At 36.3% G+C, this 14,334-nt stretch overlaps 1 protein-coding gene across 8 annotated transcripts in view; it reads left to right on the top strand.

The window, feature by feature from the left end:
• Nucleotides 1-14,334, top strand: part of ATG10 (autophagy related 10) — a 215,775-nt gene that overhangs the window by 125,722 nt on the left and 75,719 nt on the right. For all 8 annotated transcript variants that reach the window (XR_011997044.1, XR_011997043.1, XM_025992944.2 and 5 more), the window contains one exon: nucleotides 9,769-9,907. Coding sequence is in view for 6 of the 8 variants with exons in the window: in XM_025992944.2 (XP_025848729.1) it covers nucleotides 9,769-9,907 (139 nt within the window). In the remaining 2 variants the exon portion in view is untranslated. The remainder of the gene's footprint in view (nucleotides 1-9,768; nucleotides 9,908-14,334) is intronic.

The following is a 14,334-nucleotide window of genomic DNA, read 5'->3' as shown; positions in this document are numbered from 1 at the left end:
GTTTCACTGTGTATGGTCCTTTTGTTTACATGCTGCTGCTAATGGCTAGTTATTTGCTACAATGGCAGAGACCTATGTTCCAAAAAGCCTAAATTATTTACTCTCTGGATCTTTAAGAAAACGTTTGAGACTTCTGGAATTAGAGATATAAGAAAAATGAGAAGAACTGGGATTGTTTAATGTGGGAAAGAGAAATCTGAAGACAATACACTGGTTCATAATTTTGTGAGGATATTATATAAAAGATGACTCTTGTTTCTAATTCTCTGTGAGGATAAATCTATTGGAAACTGATTTACCCTGTAGCACAGGGAAGGATTTTCTGGCTCTGATTTTAAAACAGAATGGCTTATAAGGCAAGTCTTTCACATTAATGGTTACATGCATAGTGCAAAACTTACTTCATTTTGGCACCCCAAATTCTACTAGTAAAGATTGCTTTTGATTAGGACTTTTAGCTACAGATCTATAACTGAATGTAACAGGAGTACCATACAAAGCCATTAATGGCCATTGATACTTTAGCGAGAATTAATCAATTCAAAGGAAAAAGAGAAAATAAAGGATTTGGAGGAGGAAGTAGGAGGACATAAGGGAAAAAGGGTCTCTGTCCCTTGAGTGGAGGTGATGAGCTGATGATGTCTTTGGTTAACAGAGGTGCATGGGTTCCCACTGAGATAGCGATTCTCCTGAAGACATCAATGAGTAGCCACTCAAGGCAACGCTGGTTAATGCATAGCCCAACACCAAGGCTTTCTTGACACTACAATCCCATAGACTAAAAAGTAAAGCATCTTCAAGCGGACCTTTCATGTATATGTGAAGCAAGTCTTTCTAGAATGGCTTGCTGCCCACTTGCATTAGCATCATCTGGAACATTGTAAACAAGGCAGATGCTTAAGTACCATCCCAGAAGTATTGAGTTCAAAAGCAGAAGTTTGGGGATGGAGCCCAAGAATACAAATGTTTAATATTCCCTACCTGTCCCCCTGCCCTCGCCCCTCTGATGGTCTTTGCAGAGTGGAAAAAAACATTGAAAAAATGTAAACTGATGCTGGTTTTTCTTATATAACAAGCAAAGGGGAATTCCGAACAGAATCACATTTGATTGATTCTGAAGCTCAGAATACCAGGTAAAATTCTATTCGTCTTTCTCCAGCTAGTCATGATTTCCCCAAGGAATGTCAGATTTTAAAATCCCTTATCCTGCTAACTCTTTTGCTTTTAGCTGCTCAGGAATCCTAAAAAGTAGATGACAAGAACCAAAATTTTCTTTTAAAAAGTCCTTCTGACCACTTCTGATTTTTTCCTCAGAAAACAACCCTTTTTGTATATTGTTCTCACGGAAGGGCTAATTGTCACTGGCATATGATAGGTGCTATTAAGCATTATTACTGTTCCCTCCCACCAGGGGAGCTGTGTTGTCTGGCATGGAATCTAAGAGGCAGCCTCTTCCACAGTCCGCCTGTACTCATCTGATTTGCTAGGTGTCCGACTCTAGAAGCTGCCCTGCTATCTCCTGCACCATTCTAAAGGAAACAGGGCCTAAGAAGCACAAGGGAGCCAGCTGTAAACATTCAGAAAACTGCCAGATGTGCTTTGGCTGGTTTCTGTGTCGCCTCCCTCCTGTCTTGCCCTTGAGCATGCCAGGCTGCAGAGGAGGATTTAATCCCGCACAGGAGACAGATTCTTTTTCTCAGTGGGAACCCACACTGGCCATGCTGATGCTAATTCTCTCCCTTCTGAGGAAGCTGGGAGAGCAAAGAATCATGGGTGTTTCTTTTCTTTTCTTTTCTTTTCTTTTCTTTTCTTTTCTTTTCTTTTCTTTTCTTTTCTTTCTCTTTCTCTTTCTCTTTCTCTTTCTTTTTCTTTCCTTTCTATCAGGAATAGTAGTGATAATATTCCTGGAAACATTATCCCAGGAGGAGCATCACTGAGATGCTGTCCTTGGGGTCATCTTGGTGACCACCCTTTGTTGTTTCAATGTCACCTGAGGACTGTGAGACACACGTCTGCCTTGTGTTGAACCCTGTTTTATGTACTAGATACTACATTTACAATTGCTGAAAGAATGGCATCACTCAGAAAGGCTCGTGTGACTCATTTACTCAAAAGCCACAGAGATCATGAAAAAATTCATTCTAGGAGCCAAGATAATGAAAACACCCCACCATAAAACATGTGGAACCAAAAAAGGTCTGCTTTTGCTTAGAGTCCCACTTAGGTTATTTTTATATTTAATTCACTTTATAAGTTTTAGTAATTAAAATTCTTTTTTAAGGAATTGATTTTTCATTGATTTGTCAAAAAGCTTTATCAGTCTCTCTTTTTTTTAAAAGATTTTATTTATTTGAGACAGAGAGAGCATGAGCAGGGGGAGGGGCAGAGGAATAAACAGACTTCCCACTGAGCGTGGCACCCAGTGTGGGGCTTGATCCCAGGACCGAAGATCATGACGTGACCCTAGCGGCTTAACTGACTGAGCCACCCTGGCGCCCTCAGTCTTTATCACGTATGAAGAGAGTAAAAGCTGTTGGCTCAAGAAAATCAAATGAAGTTTGTTACATAGCCCATTTTCCCATTGTTATTAGATGGCTTATGTGTCCACTGATGGACACGGCTGCAGATTGCCTCTGAAGCAGTGCTGCGCCCCTGTCATGCTTTGGCTTCCTGGCTATGATTCTGGCCCATTAATGTTAAGTTTGAATTAAAGTCCTGGCTGGTAGAAGATAAACAAATAGACTCTTTTTTTCCTCAAGGGGACATTATGAATAAAGCTTGTTACTTAGATTTGCTCAGTAATAGTAATAGAGATTTTTAGTGAGAGAAGAAAAGTTTTTTTTTCTTCAATTACTTTTCCCTGTAGGCTAAATAGAGATATGGATCTCATTTCCTAAGTCCCACACACTATTTGGGTTTGATTTCAATAAAATATCTATGAAGTGTCTTCAGCATGATCCCTATTTAATGGGATTTAGTTGTAAAGCTTAATTCATATCAGATTTTCTAAATGAGAGATCACTGTCAACTTATTGTTAATTGAATTCAATAAAATCAAGGTTTCTATAATTAATGTGAACCACTTAATCTTTTTGTTCCTTGATGAATGTAATTTTGTAAACACAGGTATCTTCTGATTTAATGAAATAGCAACATTTTGAGGAAAATAAAGGTACATTTGACTTATTTTTCTAGTAACTCTTAAACCTAATTAAATATACCCAAATCCTTTTTTAAAAACATGATAAAAGGAAAAAATATTAACAGACTTACTCAAAATGTCACTGTTAATCTTATGTTGCCCAGAACATCAGTCCAAATTAAGTATGGTAATAATGAAAAAGTGGCATACTATAGTACAAAGAACAATGTTTCAGTGTCTCCACGTGGGTTACAGGCCTCCCTGTGCCTCTAACTAGAGGTGACATTACCCATCTTTCTGGGCTTTGTTGTTTGTTTCAAGGTGAGTGTTGGACCAAATGAAATGATTTAATAAGTCCCTTTCACTGTTAAAGTTCTAAGGTTCCTTATACTGCAACATGGTATCAGAAACCTTTATTAAATATTTTTTGGGAGAATTTAAAATATTAACAAAAGTAGACAGAATGTTATAATAATGAATACCAGTGGACTCATTAAGCAACCCCAACAGCTACCATTCCATGGCCAATCATGCCCCTTCCATACCTCCATCCACTGACCCCTCTCCTGTGTTACTGTAAAGCAAATCCCAGACATTAGCCTGTCTTTATTAACCTGATCCCTCTGCCATCTATATTGTTAGCACCTGAAGTCTTAGACATTCTAATTCATTTTTAACAAGACTCAAATTGCCTCGCTATCTTTCCTTTTCATTTTTTAATAGAAATATTTTAGTTAACTGTAGATTCACATGCAGTAATAAGTAATCAAAAAGATCCCATGTACTTTTACCTGATTTCCCTCAGAGGTAATATCTTGTGAAACTATGGTGTAATATCACAACCAGGATCTTGGCTTTGATACAATCCATTAATCTTAATTGGATTTCCCAGTTTTGCTTGTTTCTCTGTGTGTGTGTGTGTGTGTGTGTACTTGGTCCTATACAATGTCATCACCTGTAGGTTCATGTATCTGCCAGGAGAGTCAAGATACAGAACAGTTCCATCCCCACAAGGATTCCTTATGTTGCTCTCTTGTAATAATAACCCACCTGCCTCCACCCACCCAGAATGCTAATCTGTTCTCTGTTCTTAATTTCTAAAATTGTGTCATTTCAAAAATGTTTTATAAATGGAATTATATAGTCTGTAGCTTTTTTGGATTGGCTTTATCACTTGCATAATTCTCAGGAGAGTCACCCAGGTCATTGTGTTTATCATTAGTTTGCTCTGCTGAAGGAGAAGTAACAACTAACACCACAGAAATACAATTATAAGAAAATATTTTGAAAAATTATATGCCAACAAATTGGACAATCTGGAAGAAATTCCTAAAAACATAAGATCTCCCAAAACTGAAGCAGGAAGAAGTAGAAAATTTGAACAGACTGATTACCAGGAATTAAATTGAGCTAGTAATCCAAAAACTCCCAATAAACAAAAAAAGTCCAGGACCAGATGGCTTCACAGGTGAATTCTACCAAACATTTAAAGAAGAGTTAATACATATTCTCCTCAAACTATTCTAGAAAATAGAAGAGGAATTCTATGAGTATTACCTCATATCAGATGTGATAGTCTATCAGTATTACCCTGATACCAAAGCCAGATAAAGACACCACAAAAAAAAAAAGAGAACTATAGGCTAATATTTCTGATGAACCTAGATGCAAAAATCATCAACAAAATACTAGCAAGGCAAATCCAGTAGTACATCAAAAAAATCATTTACCACGATTAAGTGGGATTTATTCCTGGGATGCAAGAATGGTTCAATATTCACAAATCAATCAACCTGATACATCACATCAATAAGAGAAAGGAAAAGAAGAACTATATGATTATTTCAGTAGATGCAGAAAAAGCATTTGACAAAGTACAACATCCATTCATGACAAAAACCCTCAACAAAGTAGTTGTAGAGGGAACATACCTCAACATAATAAAGGCCATATATGAAAAACTACAGCTAATGCCATACTTAGTGGGGAAACACTGAGAGCTTTTCCCCTAAGGTCAGGAACAAGACAAGAATGTCCATTCTCCTCACTTTTATTCAACATAGTACTCCATCCTAGCCACACCAATCAGACAATAAAAAGAAGCAAAAGGGATCCAGATGTGTAAGAAAAAAGTAAGTTTTTCACTATTTTCATATGACATCATACTATTTATAGAAAACTCAAAAGACTCCATCAAATAACTACTAGAACTGATAAAATGAGTTCAGTAAAGTTCAATGAACAAAAATATGTTGCATTCTATACACTAATAATGAAGCCACAGAAAGAGAAATTAAGAAAACAACTGTGTTTACATTTGCACCAAAAATGATAAAATATCTAGGAATAAGCTTAATCAAAGAGGTGAAAGATCAGTACTAAAAACTATAAAGCAACAGTGATTAAAGAAATTGAAGATGACACAAGAAATGGAAAGACATTCCAACTCATGGGTTGGAAGAGCAAATATTGTTAAAATGTCCATTGTATGTGCATGCCACGTCTTCCTCATCTATTCATCAGTTGATGGTCACTTGGGCTACTTCCATAATTTGGCTTTTGTAAATAAAGCTGTTATTAACATCTGGGTGCATGTATCCCTTTGAATTAGTTTTTTTTTTTTTTTATTCTTTGGGTAAGTACCTAGTAGTGCAATTGCTGAATCATAGAATAGTTCTATTTTTAACTTTCTGAGGAAACTCCATATTGTTTTCCAGAGTGGCTGTACCAGTCTGCATTCCCACCAACAGTGCCAGAGGGTGCCCATTTCTCCACACTCTAACAAACACCTGTTGTTTCTTGTGTTGACAATTTTAGCCATTCTGACAGGTGTGAAGTGATATCTCATTGTAATTTTGATCAGTGATGTTGAGCATCTTTTCATGTGTCTGTTGGCCATCTACATGTCTCCTCTGGAAATATATTTGTTCATGTCCTTTGCCCAGTTTCTGATTGGATGATTTTTTTTTGGGGGGGGGTGTTGAGTTTTGTAAGTTCTTTATATATTTTAGATACTAACCCTTTATCAGATATGTCATTTGCTGCATATAGCTTCTCTCATTCAGTAGGTTGCCTTTTAGTTTTGCTGGTTGTTTCCATCACTATGCAGTAGCTTTTTATTTGGATGTAGTCCCAATAGTTTATTTTTACTTTTGTTTCCCTTGCTTCAGGAGACATATCTAGAAAAATTTTGCTATGGCTGATGTCAGAGAAACTAATGACTGTGCTCTCTTTTAGGATTTTTATGGTTTCATGTCTCACATTTAGGTCTTTAAACCATTTTGAGTTTATTTTTGGGTATGATGTAAGAAAGTGGTCTAGTTTCATTCTTTTGCATGTAGTTGTCCAGTTTTCCCAACATTGTTGAAGATACCATCTTTTTCCCATTGTATGTTCTTTCCTCCTTTGTTGAAGATTAACTGACCATGTAGTTGTGGGTGTATTTCTGGGTTTCCATTCTATTCTATCTGTTCTATTCCTATTCTGTTTTGTGGTCTTTTGTGATTCTACACAAATTTTAGGAATGTTTGTTCTAGTTCTGTGAAAGATGCTATTGATATTTTGATAGGGATTGCATTGAATGTGTAGATTGCTTTGGGTAGATAGATTTTTTTTTCAGGAGGAAGTTAGCAATTTTTTAAAAGTTTTTATTCAAATTCTAGTTAGATAACCTACAGTGTAATATTAGTTTCAGATGTATAATATAGTGATTCAACACTTCCATACAACACCTGGTGCTCATCAGAACAAGTGCACTGCTTAATCCTCATCACCTATTTAAACCATCCACCCACCCACTTCCCTTCTGGTAACCATCAGTTTGTTCTCTATAGTTAAGAATCTGTTCTTAGTTTGCCTTTTTCTTTTTTTTCCTCTTACTCATTTGTTTTGTTTCTTAAATTCCACATATGAGTGAAATCATATGGTATTTGTGTTTCTCTAACTTATTTCACTTAGCGTAATACCCTGTAGCTCCATCCCTGTTGCTGCAAATGTCAAGATTTCATTCTTATGTAATCAGTCAGTTAAGCCTCTGACTCCCGATTTTAGCTCAGATCATGATCTCAGGGTTGTGAGACTGAGCCCCCCTTGGGCTCCTTGCTCAGGAGGGAGTCTACTTAAAATTCTCTCTCTCCCTTCCTTCTGCCCCTCTGCCCCCACTCCCCTTTTGCACACACACATGCACCCTCTCTCTCTTTCTCTTTAAAAAAAATTCATGTACATACATTCCTTGATTTAATTTTTCAGTTTTCATTCATGGACATCTTATCATGTCCTGCCATGTCAGTGCTGTAGATTTTGCTGTGTTTTAATGACTTCACTATATTCCATTGCATGACTATGCCATAGTTCGTTGTTTTAACATTTCAATATTGCTAGATATTTTAGATTGATTATAATTTTCTGCTACTACAACTAATATTGCAATACATATCATAGCACATATATCCTAGTACATCTCTTTTTCTGTGGTACAGATTCCTAAAGGGGATATTGTATGAAAGGGTATGTGCATTTTAAAATCAATCGATAACTGCCAATCCTCAGAAAAATAGTTATAAATTTATATTCCGCAAGAATTTAGGAGAATGTCTTTTCCCATATCCCATAAGTATTTGAACATTATTTGTTTCTAATTTTTGTGTATTTGATGAATTTTTAAATATTTTTTGGTTTTACTTTTTTAAAAGATTTATTTATTTATTTTACAGAAAGAGAAAAAGACTGGGAGTAGGGGGTGAGACAGACAGAGAGAGGAAGAGAGAATCAGACTCCCTGCTGTGCATGCAGTGACCCGTGACTCAATCACACTACCCTGAGATGATGACTTGAGCCAATATCAAGACCCTTAACTGACTGAGCCACCCAGGCTCCCCTATACTTCATGATTAAATTAATGATGGGTGGATGTATGTGTGTGTATGTGTTTGTTGGCCAAAAAATTCTAAAAGTCTGGAAAAATATACATTCATCTGTTAAAAATGGTTACATACCTGAGGTATAGAAGTGTGGGGATGAGGGGAATTTATTTCACTTTTTATTTTATGTACTTGTGCAGTATTTGCAGTGATTTTTCAAGAGGAGGGGGCAGAGGGAGAGAATCCTAAGTAGGCTCCACCCTGAGCACAAAGCCCAACACAGGGCTTGATCTCACAACCCCAAGATCATGACCTGAGCTGAAGTCAAGAGTCAGATGCTAAACTGACTGAGCCACCAAGGTGCCCCTGCAATGATTTTTTTTTTTCACAAAGACATACTGCTTTTAATGTTAAAAAGAAAGGAAATTCTAAATGCTAAACAATCTAATCTTTGACCAAAAGAAAGAATTTGACTTGAAGAACTGCTTCAAAAGGAGATATAGGTAAATTTGCCTAATGAAAATTCAAATAAAAAAACAGAAAAATCTCTTTCTCGCTACTGCATTAACTTTCTGTATCTGGAATATATATTCCAGTGATTTCTCTCTGGTTATTTAATTTGTTGTGTTTAATTGATAGTGTTTACTGGAGTTTAGTGAAAACTATTTTGTAAGTATCTTCAGTTGTGATTTATCCAGTGTAATATCTCCCCCAATGAATTGACTGTGAGTGGGGAATTAGTAAAGCAGATACAGATCTGGAGAGTAGTCTGTGGCTTTACTTATCTCCACAGGAAACCTTATTTCATATTGATAAAGTTTGAAATCTTTCCTGTAACTCTTTCCAGTTGTTCATTGTTATTACTGCTTTAATGAGAGGTAGAAATGAGCCAAACCAACCTACTTGTTTTCTTTTACTTAATTTAATTTCAAAGGAAATTCTTCAACTCAAATAAATGAGTGTGGATGAACCTAGCTTCTGGCTCAACATGTCCAATTAATTGCTTCCAAACATTAAGATAAATTCCTCAGAAACATCCACAAATAATAATAATAATAAATCCACCAGTAAAGAATGATTAGTGAGAAGTGAACTGGCTATAACCATCTTTGCTTACAAAAACCGTGTTTAAGTTGGCATTAATATTTGCCATCTATTATAAATATCAAGATTTATTGTAGAAATATACCACAGATAGCACAATAATAAAGAAAACAGACTCATCTCAGGTTTTGAAATGTACCTAACAAACTCAACCTCTTGCACAATCACTTTCTTATTCAAAATGGAACTGGGAATTGTTCAGCACACAATGAATCATCTTTTGGCAAGTACAATAGAATCTTTAGGGACATTTCACAGCCTCTTGTTCAATTGTTAGGATGTTTTTAGCTTTCACAGGTAGGGAAGAAGGTAGCTTGTATAGCCATCGTCTTGTTGCTAAAATTGTAAAGGTTTTTCAGTGTTGCTGTTGCAATAGATCTTTTGCTTTTTTTTCCCTTCCTGTTTCTTTACCCAGAGCTGCTTTGTCTCTCAAAAACAATCTGGAATTACTTAATGCTAATGTTTTCTGGTTTTACTATTTACCCAGGACTCAAACGTTAAACATTAATGTTGGAAACTCCCTTTTCCTTACCTCATAGTCCTATATTTATTTAACTGTTATTTTGCCAGAAGAAATCCTCCTCTTTCTCTTTCTGTGTTAATGTCCATTTTTAAAAATTTTAACTGATAAACACATTTTATTTTTGCTTTGCTCTTTTTCAGGAGGCTTTAGAATTACCCCTGGATGATTTTGAAAAGACTGAGACCACAACGGGAAGCAAAGTGATTAAATATGAGTATCATGTCTTGTACTCCTGTAGCTACCAAGTGCCTGTGCTTTACTTTAGGGCAAGCTTTTTAGGTAAGACCATGTCGCCTGCTAAATGGAAATTCATAACATTTACATATAAGGCAGAAAGCAGATTTAGAAAATTATTCTTGAGAGAAAAAAAAATAGAGTTAAAAATAAGAAAACTGTGGGTGAGGTAAGGTTTTACCAGTAAATTTTCTCATGCTTTAGAAAGAGTATCAAGACTTCAGAGTGAATGATATCATCCCAGCCTTAAGTCTGATCTTCAGATTCTTGGCCTCCTGCCCGACGTTGACTAAGCCCCCTGGCCCTTTCTCTTTTCCTTAAACAAGTAGGAACAACTTAAAGCTACAATGTTTATGTACTTGTAACTTTACAGTAAAAATTTCTTTCAGTCTTAAGCAATTCTGCTAACTCAAAAGCCCCCATGCTTCCTTCCCCAAATGCTAATAATTATTTTGAGAACTGTTTATCAATTAGTTCAAGCTATATTTAAAAATAGCACTAACATATCCTTCGGCCATCTATACATCTCCACTGCCGGAGCTTCCTGCCATGCTGTTACTCAACTCATTCCCCTTGCCAAGAAGGTGGAACACCCTGTCTCCTCTGAGGCCTTGGCTAATAAAGCTTATTTAATCAGCAGCCACATGGAGTTCTTACCCTCTAGGGCAGCAGTGACTCCCCCTTCTATTCCTCTGACTAAAACGGGTCAGCACTGCAAGGCCTTGCCCCCCTGGGCTCGGGGAGGGAGAGGAGCTGCTTCCCCAGCTCACCCCCTACCCTATTTCTCATTTCTCCTTTTCTATCTGGCCTTATCAGCAGCATTTTGCATTTTGAACAGCCTTCTAACTTTTTCTGGATAGCTAAGACATCTGAATTTAGCCAGTGATATTTTATTTTTAATTAAAAAGTAGCTTAAGCTGCTTTGAATGTGTATTTGGTAGATTTAATCACTTGCTGCCTTATATTGTTTAATGGTCTCTAATTTTGCAGTGTTGGCGATTTAACAAGCACTTAGGATTTAAAACACAAGAACAAATTCTCATAGACTCCCTGGTGAGAAGATTTTAATCTGAGGTGCAGTTCCTAAGAACTGACAATTTGGGGTAAATTTTCAACATGGGACTTGGGAATTGAGGACACTGATAGTTACTAATTCACGAACTCTTGCTGCAGATTTATCCATATGATTATTATAGGCCTTAGAAACACTCACTTTATTGTTGTAATTCTCTTTGGTTTGAAGCCCAGAGGTTAAAGGAGGTTTGTTGTCAGTGAACTTTGTTATACTAAAAAGTAGAAGGGGATATATTTGTTTACCATGGGGGAGGGAAATATTTCTCTTGGATTTGGTTTGCAGTGGCTCTACCTAGTATCTTTCTAGATTCAAAGACATATCAAGGCTGCAGGTAGAGGAAATAGGACACTACTTCTTCAATACTGTACTTTCATATAATTAGTATGCACCATAAGCAGTTAATCACCAGAGAAGAGCTCCCAGAGACAAAACAAGTTGTTTAGCTTGTCAGCATTAGGGAATCGGAGGTGTTGAAACATAACTGCTTCTAGCTGGAAGTGGGTCTTGCCTAGGCTGGTAGATGAGCTCATACGTGTGCTTTGCTCTTATGTGCCAACAGCTCCCCTTACAGTACAGCACAGTAATTGTTCCTGCAAGTCCAATTATATTTTAATGAAATTTGTAGACTTCCTAAGATCTTTTCTTTATGATGGTTTTCTATTTCTTAAATAATAATAATAATAAACAAATACTCCACTAGCTTTCTTGGATCCTATCTATATATTTGTAAGACACCTTTTATTTATGCTTAATAAAAGAAAACTAAAATGAGCTACTTATTTTATATGGCAGCCTTCCTTGTTCCTCCCTCCCCGTTCTGTGTTGTATGGAATGAGCACTAGGGATTTTCAAATTCCAGAATTCATTTGGTATTTATTCAGGTACATTAAAATATCTAATTAATTTGTCAAAGCATACTGAATGTTTTCTTGTGGAGAAATATGAAAAATGGTTCTTTCTTTTATCATATCCTAAGAATTTCTTTTCTCTTTTCTACTAACTTAACCTAATGGATGTTCAAAAAAATGTTTCGCCCTTTACTCTAGTCATAATTTTTCATTTATTCCCCTTAACCCATTCCCTTTTTCTGTGATATCTGATTACTCTGGCTCTCCATCTGTTTGTTAACCAGATCTCTGTCAGTGTGGATTCCTAACATCTTCCTCTTACTCCAGGTCCAGATTTTTCTTTGTCTTATTCTAACAGAGTTCCGACCTAGAAAGAGGATGATTATAAAATTTCTTGCTCAGGGGTCTTTTTTGTTGCTTCAGAAATAGTTCACTTAGCCTGTTTTTGACAGATATTTAGAATTTCTTTTGCATTTGGTTGTTAGTAAAAATTAGTTGCTCTGCTCTGCATTTTCTTCTGCTACCTTTTTTTTTTTAAGTAAAGCAATTAGTAATAGTAGTTCCCATTTAAATTGACATGACCTTTTCTTTTATCAGCTGGTTTAGATTCTAGAAGAAATATTTATTATGTTTCTTAAAATACAAATCCATTGGATTGTGATTACTTCTTATTCCTCTATATTGGCCAGTGTCCACCAGGCATACTGTTGCCTAGGATTCAGCTAACATGGCACATGCTTGTGTCACTCCCATGTCATATCATATCACAGCACATCATTTCACATCATATCATATGTAATATCACAGTATTACAGAATTGTTTGTCCCCTATAAAATGGTAAGTGAGAAAATAGAGCTGTAAGGTAAAAAAGAGGGAGGAAGGAAATTAATAGTGAGTACCTACAGCCTACAAAGTAATAAGCCTTACTCATGGCAGTGTGTGTGTGTGTGTGTGTGTGAGAGAGAGAGAAAGAGAGAGAGAGAGAAAGAGAGACAGAGACAGAGAATAATAAGTATGTGACATTTGTTATTTGTCTTATTCATTTTGACACCCACAGTATCAACTGTGATACAGTTTCAGCAAGTATTTATTGAATTAATCAATGATAAGGGATTTCTAACCATTTCTGCATACAACCCAAAGATGGAAACATTGTGATAGTGCCTGATTTTTAAATTGCAGAACTGCTCTGATAGGTTATAAGGAAGATGTACAAGAGTGGTGTTGTTGTCTCCGGGAAACTCAGGACCCAAAACATGTATGTGCCTTTACTCTTTAGTTTGATCCTTCTCATAGATTACAGAAGTGGTTGACTAAGGAAAATGGAAAATCTTGAGTACTCAAAGAGTGGGCATCTAAACTAGCTGAGTAGCTGCTCCACTTCTGTAAACATGTATTTTTGTTGGATCCTTGAAGGCACACAGCCAAATTGTGATAGCATTCTGCTGCTGAGTACCTCTCATTCCTACTACTTGGACGTTTAGGACCTGGGTTCCCTAGGGGGTAACATGGATATAAGAAGAGAAATAAATCCTTTCCTGTATTCTTTTTTTCCCCTAATTACTTTTGTCATTTGAAATTTGGAAGAAGTAGTGGAACACAATACCATTTGTTACCCAGCAGTGGGCAAGACATAACTACATTCCTGTGAAGTAGTAATAAATAGCCTATATTTGGATAGTGCTTAGTAGTTTATGAATCCATTCTCACAAAACACTGACATCTTCAGTGCTCACTGTATCCATCCACCCAACTATTTTTGAAGCATGCTATTTTAAAGAAGAGTATTTGTATCATGCAAAAGGCTTTGTCTATTGCCCATGATTCCAGCACTTTTTTTTTTTTTTTTTTTTTTTTTTGATTCCAGCACCTTTTTATGTCCTATTTTTCCTTTTTGAGAGCTTGGTTTTGGTCAACGGCTGGTGGCAAGTGTTAGGAATGTAGTTAAAACCTTAATTATAAACATAATGTCATAGGGCTTCACCAGAGTCCTAAGCTTACATGGTTTCCCCTTTCATTGCAACTAGAGATTTCTATATTTATTTCAGCTTGAATTCTGATTTATTCCTGCTCTTTCTTCTTTTCCTTTGTTCTCAATCTCTATTGAAAAATAGACCAAGTGGTTCTTCTCATTTTCAAAATATTTAATTCTTTGGCTGACATATGGGTTCTTCTTGGGAACTGTTTTGACATATTTCTTTAATTAGTCAGAAGAGCTGCTTTTGAATAGGGAAGGAAACATTTCTTCCATTCAGCAACTGAATGTCTGTTCTTTCTGGAGATCCATTCTATTATTGGCCCAGGAAGTAATAGTATAGAACTAAAAACATAACCCAGATATTTCATGTGGAAGATTTGTCCACTTGTTATATGCCCAAAGGATGCTCATGGAGGAACAGAGAGAAGGAAATCGCCAAAAAATAATGATCTCTCAAAGGCAAACCATGATAAAGGCTAGCAAAAAAGTAAGAATAATGGAAAGTTTGGACTTAAGCAGTGTATAAAACATCAAGGAAGGGGAAGAAGAGGCTTGTTCAACATGATCTGG

This window comes from Vulpes vulpes, chromosome 14 (assembly GCF_048418805.1).
Source record: "Vulpes vulpes isolate BD-2025 chromosome 14, VulVul3, whole genome shotgun sequence".
NCBI classification, from domain to species: Eukaryota; Metazoa; Chordata; class Mammalia; order Carnivora; family Canidae; genus Vulpes; species Vulpes vulpes.
This window is presented reverse-complemented; position numbering and strand designations above follow the sequence as displayed.